Source organism: Perissodus microlepis, chromosome 22, assembly GCF_051167445.1.
Source record: "Perissodus microlepis isolate ML-2025 ecotype Zambia chromosome 22, ASM5116744v1, whole genome shotgun sequence".
Taxonomy (NCBI): Eukaryota; Metazoa; Chordata; class Actinopteri; order Cichliformes; family Cichlidae; genus Perissodus; species Perissodus microlepis.
Window position 1 is genome coordinate 31,591,393 of NC_140481.1, and position 15,714 is coordinate 31,607,106.

The window sequence follows — 15,714 nt, forward strand, 5'->3', positions numbered from 1 at the left end:
AATGTTGAGGGTCCACATACTTTCAGTCATGGAGCAGAACGAGTGTTACCTTGATGAGCGCATATCTGTTTTTAGATGGACTGAGAATAACTTCTCAAGCGCCGACTTGTTTCGTGGTTGAGCAACAGAGACAGTTCGCTGTGCCGCAAGAACGTTCAAGGAGGCTTTCCCAATCATCTGGACTATATTTAATTTACACTATCAACAATTCTCCAGTGAGGAATTTCTTAAATGCTTTTCCATGATGGACAGAGCGTGCAGTGCTGATACGAGGCGGGTTATTATTGCTACTGAACAAACCCTGAAGAGAGGAGCAAGAAGAAGAAAAATCAGTGAGACTACAGGAATGTAAAAAACACAGGCTACAAATAGTCTGCAGAACAAATGTCTGGAGCAGAGCCTCACACTCCTTTCCCTTTGAATCCAGAGAGAGAGTAAAAATAATGTGCGGTCGCTGCCAAAAAGAGCAAGTGTGACTGAGGAAAAGAGGGAGAAGCACAACAACGATGGCGGGAGCGAAAGGGGGAGGCGGAAAAAGAAAGCGAAAGAGATGGAGTGACCGGAGAGCTGTCAGACGATGAAGAGGCGCGATGCAGAGCGCGAGGGGGAGGGTGGAAAAGTGAAAGGAGGATGGAAGAGAGGACGGTTTGGACTTTGCCCGGGTAGAAGAAATCAATAAGAAACGAAGTGAAAAGCAGAGCGAGAGGGCGAGCCGTGCCCCCTCCCTGCCCTCCTCACCAGCTGTTAAATTCCTCCATTGTCTCCCCCCCCTCCCCGCTGCCTCTCTGGGCTGGGACAGTACACACCGAGGAACAAACCGCCCTCTGTTCCACTCTCTTCATACACAGTTAGAAAAACCGCTGGCCCACTGTGGAACAACAGATCAGGGGTCAGCTGGCGGAGCTGAAACACGTTGCAGCCTGTAAGGTTCACTCGTGCCCGCTGGTGTTTTTGAACATCGCAACTCATCATCCTAACGTGTTTTTAAAACAAGAGGAGAAATTCGCTTCTACGGAAGGTTTTAAATGTGTCACGCAAAGACCGACAACTTTGATCTGAGGATCTCCGTTCAGTCGGGTAACCGGATTAACCCGGACACACAAAAGTACAGTCGGTCCTCCACAGGTCCAAACTTTGATTAAAGAAACTCCAAATAAGTTAAACTCTGCTCTGCTTTTTACAGGCGTGATACGTAATTTCAGTCATAATTTACTCATTAAGTGCCAACATGGGGCCTCTACTGTGGCTTACAATAAAGTCGCTCGGCTAACAAAGTGCCTGCTTTAAACTCATTGAACTGCAAAGTCTTATTTCAGTCATTTGATAATCAAAGACAACATTTGCTTAGACAAAACAATTATCCCGTCATAAGGGAATCCCTGACAGCAACGATTAGCAGGGCTCTGTTTCTCTGCGGTGTCCGTGTTCATCGGCTTGTTCGTCTTAGATCTTCGTCTATACACCGTATATGACTGAGATTTCCATGATTATGTGCCATGTTTCCAACATATACATCGTTTCTGGGGTCACGATTCTGTGTTTGACATTTTGGAGCCAAACAGCCATTTAATTTTAGTTTGAGCAAAGTCCCAGGACTCAGCTTCACTTTGAATCAGACTTCATGTCTCTGTCTGGCCTGATTCACACACTCAGTGCTAAGAAGCCCCCAAAAAAGAAAAAAAACCCTCGAGAGTCACCAGGGAGCAATGAAAATAGATGCTACCAAAAAGGAAGCATCGTGGAAACTGTGTTTAACCACAGAGCTACTTCTCTTTTTTAATTATACAGAACTGTGATGAGCCGGAAGTCCTAAAAACAGTTTATCAAACTTAAAACGAGGAAACACAAAGATTCAGGATTCAGCTGAAAATGGGTTTTGGGATAGAGTACGGGGGGGTTTTCCTTAGTTTTACGTCACGTTTGCTCTTCCATATCGTGCCCAGGCAGCCTAAAAATAAAGCAGCGTAAACATTTCACGATCCCTCGTATCTTTCTCAGTCTGACGACTTCAAGAAAATAGTTCATCTTTACTTTTCTGCTCTTTCCAGAATGTTTTTCCTCTCCGTTCCTGCCTCTCGCCCTCTAGGTCGAACTTTTCTTCCTGTCACTGTTTTTCTTTCCCACAGGCTGATTTCTCACAGCTGCATTGTGGGTAAAACTATCAAATGTCTCCATATGGTGCTGAGACCTGCTCAACTGTGTAGAGAGGCACATGCAGGAAACAGCGAGAGAACGGGGAGAAGAGACGTGACAATTCAGACATACGGAGAAATCAAGCAAAAATGTGGGTTTGTAACGTTCAATGTGACCAATGAAAGCCATGAGCACATGCATGAAAGGTAATGTGTTTTATCAGGGAACCATATTGTTTGTTTAACCTCAATCTGTGCTGGAGCTGTCCGGGATGAAAAGGAAGATCATTAGCAAACATGGAAGCCCGACAAATCATGTGATCAAAACACCCCAGAGTATAATAGTTAAACAGATCCTGTTAATACACAGCCAAGTGCCCAAAAGCAAAGGTGTGTTTGGAGGTAATGTGTGACTAATAAGAAACATAGCTGTACTTTGTGATGAAATACAGATTAATACGGTCTATAGTCACACTCGGGGCGAGGCTGCCCTCCAGTCAAAACGCCCTCTGTGACAGTGGCCGATCGAACGGGCTGACATTCAGCCGGTACAAGCGTGTTAAAGACTGCGATTTAGCACAAAACACAGAGACAAAGATTGAAATAAAAAGTGTGGAGATGAACGGGGTCACCAACCTTAGAGGGGACTCGTGCTGTGAGCAGAAAGGCTCGATGTGAAGCCAAAGCCTGAGGACAAAGACAGACAACGGTCAACAGATGAGGATGAAGAGTTTGTGCTTTCTGACATGAATGAAAACATGTGGAAGTACGTAGTCAGTATTTATCTTTACAACTTCCTTTAAGACTTTTCTTTTTAAATTAATGAACGCTCAGTGCTTTGGCCTACACACATTTAACCACACATCCATACGGTTATTCTACACGCTCTACAGTCATCTACCACACAGCCAGCAACTGTTCAACCTAAATCCTCGGGTCTGACTGTGGACAGCGAGGACATCTGTGTGCCCGCCTGCTTTAGTGACCACGTGGACTCATCTGCACTGCAGTGTTCGCATCCACCCAAAGAACAGCTTGGCCACTGAGTTTGCAGCTTTCTGTAATGGAGTACAATCAGTGCCCAACAAGAAATCGCCCTTAAATAAAACAGGCAAAAAAGTGTTTTCGTGTATCAATGATGATAATAATAATAATAATTATAATAACAATGATAATAACGACAAGAAGAAAAAATGAAAAAGAATTCAAATGGACTCCCTGCGGTTGGAAGAGCAATTTAGAAACTGTAATTGTGGCGTTGATGATGTTACACATGAAAAACTAAATAAATAGAATAAAGGAAATTTTCAGTCTAAATGTGAGCAGCAGTCCCTCTGGGCCTTTGGTCCCAACAGCTTTGTGTATTTTCCCTCGCAGAGAAGCTGGCAGCAGCGCCGGCTTCTGGAGAGGGTTTTTAGCCCAGTGGGATAATAATACACATTATCTTTCACCACGTGTTGAACCTCAATCCTGGCGGGGAGCAAGTGCGCATTATGGCTGCTCGCTCAGCCTTAGCCAGACTCCTACAGACAAAATTAGTGACTTATTTTTGAGACGTTTGATGAATTATGGTGTGAAATGGTGGGAATGTAAATGGTCCTTGTAATCACACTTTCACTGCAATGATTTTATAGGAAACAAAGTGGGGCAGCGAAAGCGAGCTGTACGCCACAGGAGGCCGAGCCAGCTGTGGCGCCTACAGTTTAGTGAGGTCACTCCAGGTCACATCTGCTAATGCCAGAGGCGAGCCAAGAAGATACGACTGTCTCAGACAATGGACCGAGGGGCGGGCCTGTTTCAGGTCGTTCTGACTTTCCCCGTTCAGGTGTTCTGCAGACGAGCTGCAGTGAGCAGATGAGTAAGTCCACGTAAGCAGACTAGGGAAGAGAAATCAGATGCAAAGCGTCTGAACCAGAGTGCATCAAAGTGCTGTCGAAGCCTGCAGGTTCATCCTGAGCTCGCTTTTATCTTTAACAGTCTTTAAGATATTCATGTTCAAACGCTGCCTTTTGTGCGAAAGGCACAAAAAATATTTTTAAAAATCTATTAATTGAGATGAAATGATCAATTTTTAGTTGTAACAAATAAAATAATCTGCACACAAACTGGTGTCGTGTGGATATGGAGGGTACATTTAGGTGGTCACCAGCACTCAGTCTTGAGACCCAAATATTACAAATAGATAAAATTATAATCTGTAGCTTTTGTGTGTCAGCTCAGAACAGAATAAGGTTTTTTGTTTACTTCATAGTTTGGAGTCAGTGACGATTGAAGTGGGTGCAAAAGACATCAACAGTGTGAACATTCAGCTGTAGTGGTTTCACAAAGGTAAACTACAGACCCACAAACAAACTCATTCCTGGTGTTGACATGCAGGACACAGACACACATTCATGTTCACTGGGTTGGAGTTCAGCAGAAAAATGTGTTTTTTACTTTAATTTCCACAAATGAAAAGAAACCCAGCCGGACGCTTTATCATGAAACACTGAGCACGCTGGCTCATTTCAAGAAGTTATAGCTATAGGGTAGAACTGCTGATATCCAGCTGTGGAATGTGGTGTGTGTGTCCCAACACCCTGTGGCTGTGAGTGGGTTGCTTCAGTCAAGTCCTGACAGGAGCTGCAGAGCCGTGGTATGTGGCCAAAGGAAAACACAAGTGTGTTAAAGACGTAAAAAAATGAAATGAGCTTGAATGCACTTCCTGAGCTGAGCGGACGAGCTTTAAGCAGAAGTGGTGATACTCATTTGTCTGTTCTTATTCCCACACTCACACAGAGCTGAGTCCACAAACCTGCAGTTAGGTGAAACCAGATACCCCGGTAACACCCACCTATCCCTGCGCTGCGTCTTTGAACAGCTCATAAGAGTTTTACTTTTGCTGCATCATATTTGCAGCAACATCACCAAACAAAAAATTCCAACAATCAGTCCTCATTTCTGCACCACTTCCTCATTTCAGGACTTCCCCAGTATGTGTGGAAATTCTTCCATGATTCCTACACAAAAGAACACAAAGAAAAGGAAAAAGGCACTCGGACAAATGAGGCTTGCAGTTAAAAAACAAACAAACCCCTGAGTGGTTAAACTGTAAATATCAGCCCGTCATCTTAGCACAGCTTGTTCAATCAAAACAAAGTTAATCATGACGATATTTTGCTTTCAACTTGGTGCCAAACGTTTGAGGTATTTCCTTTCCCGTTTCTGCACGACAATGTCGCCACTCACGAAGCCGTGTCCATAAGGAGGTGCTTTCCAGCCTGGCATGAAACAGCAGCACCACAGAGCTCTGATATCAAGCTCTACCAACACCTCTTGAACTTCGACCATGAGGCCGAGGCCCATTTCACAACACGTCCACCCTGCAATTAAGCAACTTAAGCAACATTCCTTCTTTTGTTTGCTCCGACATCGCCAATCAAAACAAAAGTTTCAGAATGGCTGCTCATTTTTAAAACAGAGGAAAAGCTGTGCATCGGTTTTTACACTTTTTAAAGCTTGTAGAGCTGCAGAGAAGCTGAACCCAAACAAGGAAGCACTCCCAACGTGACTCAGAGCAGCAGCAGCAGCTCCCGACGGACGAGCTGCTGTCGCCGCAAACAAAATATTTAACAACCACACACGAGCTGACGAGAAAACCTCACAATATCAGAACCAAGACTGCTGATAGAAGTTTTATTTTAAAGGTGTGGATTGCTCTGTTGTGATATATAAACACTCAAACATTCAAAAAATGGCACCGATCATACGAGACATCCTTCCTCGCTGGTCTTCATCAGTCACTGGCTGCTGCTAATCTACGCTCGCGTCGAGGCAACTAAAAAACCAAAATGACCACAAAAACACTGCCTGTGCAGCACTCCTCGCACGACATCTGGAGTACTTGAGAGCACCCTTTTGTATTTTGCTTATTCAAATAAATACTGAGTAAGCATTGAGATGAGAAGAAGGTGAATTCCTACAGACATACAAACTGCTGCGTGTGGCGATAAACCTTCAGCCTGCACTTCCTGCTTCATCACCTTCCCGCTCCAGCAACATGCCCACACACACTCAGCTTACTGTGTTTTCCAGGGTTAAGAGCAGTGACACTTCCTGCTTCCCACCTATCATATATAACATTCCTGATGCCAAAAAGGGCACAAAAACAAAAGTTTAACAACAACTGTGAGTACACATGGTTACAGTAAAAGCACTAAACAGCTGTCACTTACCAGCACTCTGTTTTCCACCTTGTCACCTTTGACCTCCAGCTGGACTTTCTGCCTCAGGGTTAGTTTCACCCTGCGCCCCACCGCCTCCCGCACACTCTCTACAAACACACAAAAACTCATGACAATTGACACCAGAACAGCTGGAGGGATCACATTACAACGTGTTACACAACAATAGGAGCAGGATGGGAGATTTGGTGGCCTGCAGATGCTTTCAGGTCAGATTAACATGTCCCGTTTACTAATGAAGAATTGTGTCCTGAGATGGTCTTAAAACATAAATAAATAAATAAATAAATAAATAAATAAATAAATAAATAAAAACCACAACAACAACAGAAACAACATAATAATAGAAACAAAAACAAAGCAAACTATAACAAAAGGGAAGGGCAGATATACAAATCAAGTTAGAGTTTCAGGCTGTTAAGTCCACAGTGTGCACGTTGCAGTTCTCCAGAAAGTTGTAGAATTTTGACCATATAGCCCAAAACTTGCCCAAAAGTTATTTTCTCCATAGATAGTATAGATGTCAGTCCATTAAGCCATTGAGATAGTCCACATATTTTTTGATTTTTCCAACACATAGCAATACAGCGCTTGGCTTCCAAAAGTCCAGTCGTTAACAGAGCTCTGCTGTTTGCAGCAGGTACAAAATTATTCAGTATATATTTAAAATACATATTTTAGGATGAAGTGGAATCACATCACCAATAATTTGACTCAACAGATTTATTACCTTTTCCCAAAAGATTTTCACATGTGGACACTCCCATATACAGTGAAATAAAGAGCCCCTGTCCACTCCACACTTAATACAGGTGTCTGGGATGTTTGAATTAAAATGATGCATTTTTGACAGAGTAAGATATTGTCTTGTTAACCATTTATATTGAAGTCGTCGAGATTGCACATTAATCGTCTGACTCTGGGCCAAGGAGCATGATTTATACCACTCATCATCAGATATATTCATTTGCAAATCATTCCTCCAAGCCTCTAAAATAGACTGTGCTGATTCTTTGGAATTTTCCGTAAATAATTTGTACAATGCAGAAACTTGGCCCCTCCCATTTAGATGCTTTATAACTGTGTTCTCTAGAGAGGAGTAGGGGGGGATTTCTAAGCTGTTACCTTCTGTGGTTAAGATAAAATTTCTTAATTGAAGAAATTTAAAAAAATGTTTGACAGAAATAGAAAAAGTACAAGTTGTTCAAAAGACATAAGAGTATTATTCCTAAATATATCAGACACTTTTCTTATACCTTGATCGAACCAAAATTTAAAACCTGCATCCACCCTACCAGGAAGAAAGTTCTTATTTCCAAATATCAGAGTAAACCTAGACAGTTGTATCATTTCTCCCAAGTAGTTCTGTGTTTCAAACCAGATCATTATAGTGTTTTTTAAAAAGGGGTTCTTAGTTTGCTTATTTAGTGTTTTTTTATTTTTTCTTTAGCTCACGGTGCACCATGTAAAACCGGTTAAAACCAATAAATAAATGTTTAAAAAAAGAAAAGAAAAGAAAAAAACGTCTTTATGCTACAAACTGAGTTGTGGTTTGCAATCATTAAAACACAAATTATGTGTCAACCTGCATCTTGTTGTCTCTCTACAGGAGAGAGCAGACAAAAATGACCTGCAGAGGGAAACATGAGTGATGGAAGGCTGCACCGCGAACACAACACCAAACATTTAACATCCTGTAGCTATAATTTTTTTATGCACGCAGAAAAAATAATCAATCACTTAGAACATGTTTTTATTTACGAGGGTTTAGTGTCGACAGGCTGAGTGTAAATGCAGAGTGTCCATTTGTTTACGTCCAGAGAAACTCATCTTTCACTGAACTGGAATCACTTCCAGATTATCATGCAAATGATTTCATTTGTTTAAGAAGCTGCATGATGTTCATGATGAACATCGAGTTTCTCCACAGTACAAAGAGTGAGAATAGAAACACTAGAAATGAAGCTCTCTGTTAAACAACTACATGTCTACATAAAGGAATCACATAGAAAGCTTTCACCTTTGCTTCCTATTATGAATACTGAACGACGAGGTCGCCAACGCAGCTGTGCTGGAGCAGGACGGTTCCCTGAGCATCAATCTCTGGCTTTGTCAGCATCGACAGAGACGGGAGGGCCATGCGCACCAAAAGAAGGACAAATCACTCCAAAAGATATTTTGTATGGCCGGCTAAAAGCAGGTCACTAATATCTTGAAAGACCGATGAATGCCTTCTATAATTTAGACTAGCATTACAAGATGGATTCTAGAGGTTTGTGTTGAGAAAGGATGGATTTAAGTCAGGCGAGCGTGGGGGCCAGTCAGCAGTTCCTGTCTGCATACACATGAGGCCGGGCACTGTCGAGGACCAGGAGGAACCCAGGACCCAGTGTGCCAGTGTAGGGTCTGACATCCCAGTACCTGAAGGCAATCAGGCTGCTGTTGGCTAGCCTGAAAAGGGCTATGTGTCCCTGTGAGAAGCACAGGGCACCATTGGTGGACCTGCCAATTCTGGTCTTGTATTCTAAATGCCAACTGCGCTCTATGGTGCCAGATAGTGAGCATAGGGTCCCCAATAGGCCCTCAGGCCACCCTGGTGAAGTCTGTTTCTGATTGTTTGGTGAGAAACATTCACACCAGTAGCCTGATGGAGGTCATTTTGTAGCTCTGGCGGCACTCAGACTGTTCCTGCATGCTCACTCATAAGTCCTCCTGATGGGCTAAGGATCTTCTACAGCCTTGTTCAGCTCTCTGGAGTAACTGCCTGTCTCCTGGAATTTCCTCCAGGCTCTTGAGACTGTGCCGAGAGAAACAGCAAAACTTCTCCTTCAGGATGGTGCATCAGGACTACCTGTGCAACACTGTAGGGTCCAGGTATCGGCTCATGCTACCTGTAGTGACACTGACTCTAACCAAATGCAACACTACAGGAAAAACAGTCTGAAAAAATAAGTAGGGAAAAACGTCAGTGGCATCCAGCTGTGATAATATGAACGTGTTTGGGGATGTCTCATCGTTGCCCCTCTAGTGCACCTGTTGTTCATTTCATTAACAACCTCCTCTGCTATTTAACTGAGCAGATCGATCTCCGAGAAGTTTGACTGACCTAATGCTGATCAAAAAGGATTCCTTTCATTTATGTGCAGTGCACATTGGTTGGTGGCACTTCTGTGGAGAAAAATCCAGTCAAAGCTTTTCCACATCCATTATAACTTGGAGCTTCCTGTAATCAGAACATACAAGAAATTGAAGGACTTGCTTTTCACCAGAAATATTTATTTTACTCCTTAGTTATTCCCTCCCAGTGCTGTTTTACTGAGCGTGACTGCCTTACATCTTATTTGCTCACAGCATGTACCACATCTGATCTCCCTGATGGAACCAGTAGTGGTTTGTTAATGGTTTACCCGTAAAGTCTGTATGTTGTTTTAGTATTGGTGTGGAAATCCAGGGACACGAAGAAAGAACGAGGGTGAAGAAGTTGGAACGCAGAGAGAGTGAAGCATCGGGTAAAAGACGAAGGTGAAACGAGGAGAAAAGAGCTACGCTGCGCTGTGTGCAGGAGTCTTAATAAGTAAAAAAGTGCGGGTCCGCCTTCATGCTGTCCTCCACCCAGACACACGATGAGGTCATGAGGAGGATCAAAACATTAGAGCATGAAGCAGCGTGGAGGCTGATCAGAAACACATGTCCAACCCGCTCCTATAAAAACACGTTCCACTTCCCAGCAGACTAATTAGTGTAGAGTAACAACCTGCGACATGCTGAATCTAAACAAACATCTGCTCTCACTCTCCAGTTACACTTCACACTGGCAGAAATTCAGCCAGAAGTATAATTTATCAAGTCTTTACTATCTTCTGAAAGTCCATTAAATACTGTGCAGACTGCTTCATCCTTTATATCCTTTATGCAATTAATTCTTCCAGATTCTCATTTATGATTTGAGAGGCTTGAGACTTGTTTTGTCTTTGACTTAAATCACAGTTCCTGTTTTGAACCTGGACTGACCTTCAGAAGAAGCCACAACTGTTGGTTGTGACTTCTTTACACAGCCAGAAGTTATAAGACAGCATAAGCTCACATTTAGAGACATCGAAGCTATGGGCACAGGTGCCAGCTCTGCACGTCACACCTACAGGAGGCTGGGCTGTAGAAACTCATGCCACGAAGGTCCCGGTGCACAGTTTTTGTGCTGATGTTAATGCTGATGAGTCAGCAGAGTCCTGGTGACGTTTATGCTCTATGCACCTCAGCGACCTCGCTCTGTAACTTTACATGACCTTTGTGGCTCCTAAACCCTTCTGGTTTGCAATAATGGCAGCTGATTATAGAATATCTAGCAGTGAAGAAATACCACAAGCTGACTTGTTGCCACTTTAACAGGACTTGTACTGTAACATGTCCTAGTACAGCTCTTTAAAATAACCTGTGGGAATGGGAGTATAACAACACCTGAATATAAAGACAAAGCTGCCTAACCTGATACTTTTTGGTGCATTTCTGGCCACTTCTTAAATGAAAGTCTGGCAGTCTCTCTTTGTCAGCAATGCTTTTAATCTCTACCAACTTCTGAGGGAAATATGTGGCTCTGAAATGCTGAACTACTGGCATTTTGGGGTATTAGATGGACTGTGTCTACTTTCATATGGGTACTAGTTATTTATTTTTAAAATTGACTGCTTAAAAATTAGACAAGAAATGAATGGGTGTCCGTATATTTGCTGAACTTTCTCACACAGCTTTTGGCATGTAATCACCCACCATCTGATCCTCCTCACTTTTCATTAGTTCAGTCTCTGTGCACACAAAGGTCAGGCCTAACGAGCTCTGCTGATAAGCTTTTTTCCCTCCTAGTTTTAAATTACTGACGATGAGCAGCATCAGGTCAGCCCGTCCTGTTAAAACCAACAGCAGGGCTGCCAACAAAAAGTCCCATTCATCAGTCAGCGCAGAGATATACAGTGTGAGACTGGTCTGCAGACACCGTAACAGAGAGCACGGGGTAGTGAGTCAGCTTCATCACGCAGTATCTGAGTCTGCTAATGGTGAGCTAATAAATAGAAAGACCTCATGGTTTTTCAAGCTTTTCCTTAATCGGCCTCTCCACCCTCACGGCCCACCGCTGTCTCTAAAACTGTCAGAAAGTAAGACACTGGTTCTAAAATAGGTTGCAGGTGGCTTCAGTCCAACATCAGCCTGTAGAAGTCAATGTAGGTCAAACACATGGACCTTCAGCTGTCTGGCTGTATCAGCAAGGTGTTTTATTTCAGTTCAGGCTACTCTCTCCAGCTAAATGCAGTGATTTACACTTCTTTTTTGACACTCAGTCATCCAGGCAGTCTGTGTTGATAATATCCCACAATCCAAAGGAATTTCACAGACACACCCCTCTCCTCTCCCCCACTTCAGATAAGGAAGTGGCAGCAGAGGAGAGACTCTCAGGTAGCCAGCCAAAGCCCCAGGGCATGAAAATGACTTTTTTTTAATTTTTACAGAAATGGACAAATAAAAGCCAGAGATTATTTCACTTGTTAATAAAAGGCCCAATCAGCAGTGTGATCCAGTACTAGCAGGACAGTGTAGCTGTTGTTTACTGAAGTTAGTGTGTTTTAATATGAGCAGCTTGTTGCCTTCAGTTGAATCACATTATTATTTCCAAAACACTGGCCCAGAATTGTAGTAAACACTCGTATATTTAGAAAACTTCAACTTCTATGTAACTTCTGAGAGTCTCAAAGTGACTCGCAGTGATTTTAAAAGCGAGTAAAAACACAACGTCACCGCTATCAGATCAATGCGTTAAGTTTGGAAGGGTTTTACATGGCGCTGCTCCCTTTAAATCATTGCAGCTAAAAGACGTCTGAGCCAGCTGAGCCACGTCAAAACAGTTCGACGAACTTAACTCCAAACTTTTTTTTATTTTATTTTGAGGACAATAACAGCGCAGTACATGCGTCGGTCAGCTGGCGTAAACACGAATCCCCGCTATCGTAACCTTACCGAACAGTTCGTTAGGAAAATCCGTTGTTTCCTCAGACATGATTGTGCCGGAGTAAACACCCAAGAGGAATCCGCCGGAGAGTTCAGGAGAAGCGGGAAGACCCGAGAAGAAAAGCGGCTACTGTGCGGAACTTCCACCGATGGAAGCGGCGAGTAATGCGGTAAAGGTGTAGTCCCGTTTTCTTCCCTTATCTGTGGCTACCTGTCGCCACCCTGCTTTCCTAATTGCAACTGTCTTCATCCATTCCTACATGCCTACACACACTCTGACTTTACGTCTGCATTACTGCGGCTGAAGGAAACCCGGAGGAGTTTAAAAAATGGATTAAAAGTAGTTTCAGTTTGAAAAGTACCCGAAAGTGGCGTGTGTGAAAACAACTCATGCGGACGCACTTCTTCACACACTCCAGTCAGCCCTTCTTTCCTTCACTTTTCCAGCAGGATTCCCCTTGCTGCGAAAAATGGGAGACTGGGGACACCTGGCGTCCAGTTGCTGCTGCACAGTCGCTTTCTTTAACTTCACCAGTCTAAACGAAATACAATAAAAAGAAATAATAATAATAAAAAGACAGACGATACCTGCAAGTCCCCCAGGCTGCACAGGTAGTACAGCTGCTCTAGGATGGCACATATTAGTGACATTGTTAGACTGTGATGAGCGAGCGCTCTTTTTATTTTCATGAACAGTGTAGCTGTACACAGCCGTGTACCAGTATATGCACTGACTGGTACACCAGTTACAGTCTGAGCAGTGAAGAGGCGACACCAGTCCATACCTAAGATGTTAAATGGACTGCTTGTTATCAGTGTTGGGACTAACGCGTTATTAAGTAACGCGTTACAGTAACTACGTTATTATTGTGGTAACGAGCATGGTAACTAGTTATTATGCCAAAACAGGGAACGCGTTACTCGTTACTGGGATTTAGATAGGCTCGTTATTCGTTACTTCGTGTGGTGGCATCGCGGAGCTTCCACAGATTCAGTAACATTAGCAAGTGGTGGAAGCAGCAGGTGGAGGAGGGAAAGGGGACGCAGGAGGAGGAGAGACCTGAAGCAGCCGCCGTCCGAGTGCCAGGTGAACTGAACTTCAGGTAAGAAGTTATGACCTGCAGTCCATCTGGTCAGATATGAACCAAGTTTAGGTGGAGTTTATTTTCGTTGTGCTGACTTTTTCGTACTGCGTGCTAGCTAGCATGACGGAGTTTCTATACAGCTGGGTGGTGCTATGTTACTGATGTTGAACTTTATTTTGTTCATACGGTTAGTTAGTAGAGTTGCCAACCGTCCCGTAAAAAACAGAATCGTCTCATATTCAGAGAAAATATTACGCGTTTCGTATTTAGGTGAAAAGGAACAGTTTGTCCCGGACTTCAGCTACAATGAAAAAGACACAAAGCTGGATTTATTCTGTCTTTATGCTGCACAGCTGCCTCTTCTTCTCTCATTCTCTCCCCCTCCCTCTCCTGTTGCTACTTTAATCATGAAACTGATCAATGATCAGCTGATCGGCTTTTCTCTCTTGTTTATTTATCGCCCACTTTGCGCCAGAAAGAGGAAACCACCGGATGTCGCGTTAAACAACAGCAGCACGTTTGATCAGCTGTTGTTAGAATTTATTTAATATTAATTTCTACTATCAGCTGATGTTTGCTGGAGCCACAGCTGTAAAGCTGCTGGTCATGATGTCGGTTTGGATATGTGGTGAGAGGGAAACATGCAGATGAAACCAGGAGATGTCCTTACTGAATCATCAGAGCTGTGATGGAGAAACAGGTTTACCTTTTAGTTAACATGAATGAGTTGAAGGGAAGTTATGAACTGTTTCTGAGAGATAAATAACACCAGGATCCTTTCTGTGTAGCTGACAGCTGGTAACTGTGCAGGGGCGGGTCTAGCAAAGTGTTGCCAGGGGGGCAGGTAGGGCATTAACAGGGAGAGGGGGGCACAAAGAAATACTTTCTTATTCTCATTTAAAATGTCTAGCTTTTAATAAATAATTATCTGAGTCTTACAACAAACGATTGATAGATTGATGCATATATACCATCAAGACAGTGAACATCACTGTCACAACAATGTTTATTTTCATTCAAAGGCTTTATGATATTTGCTCTAATGGCGGCCGGTCTAGTCAAAATGCTCGGGCTGATTTTTTTGTCCCAGTCCAGCCCTGTATGCAGCTCATCTGCAGCCTGGTGTTACCTACATCTTCCTATTCGGAAGGCAGAATTTCTGAGTTCTGAGTACAATCGAAAGCACCACGACTGCAGTTTTTGTGTTGGATGTAAAAAAGCGCACATGACGCTGTGACGTAGGCTAGAATCATGGCGGCGGTCAACGACGGTTCAGGCGTGGGATTTCTCTCGTGGAAATATGCACATTATCTTTTCCTTTGGTAGGTGGCACAGTGCACTTGTGGCAAGTAAGCAAGCTAGAAGACTGGCACTCTTGCTGGGTATCCAGTTAGCAACACATTAACAAGAGAAGTCTGAGTAAAACCAAAGTTACTTTCCCTAGTAACTAGTTACTTTGAAAGTAACGAGTAACTTGAAGTAACTGAGTTACTTTTGATGGAAGTAACTAGTAATGTAACTAAGTTACTAATTTAAAGTAACTTACCCAACACTGCTTGTTATACATCACTTGCCTCATTCACCTGTGCACACAAATAGTTTTTCAGAGCTTTTTCGACACAGGTGCATTCAACCTTCACAGTCATTCATACGCCGATGATACCGAGCAGCTCTGCAGGGTTAGTATCAGGCTGGACACCTGCTCTACCTCCTGAGATACAGCCACCCTAAGAGAAGATTGTGTTGAAGGCCAGAAAGATACTCAGCACTTTATCATTAAACTCAGAGATATCCAAAAGGCCTTTCGTGCATTTAACGTGAAGAAGAGCCAGGGTCCTGATAACACTAGTGGCTGGCTGATTAAATCTTGTTCTAAAGAACTCAGTCGAATATTTCAGGTTATTTTTAATCAATCCTTTCCTCACTTTGGAAAGAACTGTCATGGTTTGTTAGGTTTATATGGTTGATTGTCATTTATGCTTAGAAATATTTACTCATATATGCTTAGTTTTATAATCAATTGCATATTGATAGAGGTTTGATCCTTAGCAGTCTGTAAAGACTCGGTGTGCCTCCCAGAGTGTTCTGGCATGCACACTTAGATCCTGGGGTCACGAGAAGAGGTGGTACCTGCTCTTATTGTTTCATGGTAGGAGAAACATCTATGTCTGTTTTAGTCTAAGTGCCTTTTGTTTAGATGAACTGCTGGACTTCCAGACCAGCAGGTTTAGGGAAGTCGTTTATGGGGTCACACACTGACACCCCCCCCCCCCCACATAC

At 43.1% G+C, this 15,714-nt stretch overlaps 1 protein-coding gene across 2 annotated transcripts in view; it reads right to left on the bottom strand.

Moving 5' to 3' along the window:
- carmil1 (capping protein regulator and myosin 1 linker 1) overlaps positions 1–12,786 on the bottom strand; it is a 32,718-nt gene extending 19,932 nt beyond the window's left edge. For both annotated transcript variants that reach the window (XM_084919203.1, XM_084919202.1), the window contains exons 1-3: positions 12,359–12,786; positions 6,347–6,444; positions 2,769–2,819 (exon numbers count right to left, since the gene is read on the bottom strand). In XM_084919203.1, coding sequence (XP_084775329.1) covers positions 2,769–2,819; positions 6,347–6,444; positions 12,359–12,398 — 189 coding nt within the window. In that variant the 5' untranslated portion in view covers positions 12,399–12,786. The remainder of the gene's footprint in view (positions 1–2,768; positions 2,820–6,346; positions 6,445–12,358) is intronic.
- Positions 12,787–15,714: the final 2,928 nt, after the last annotated feature.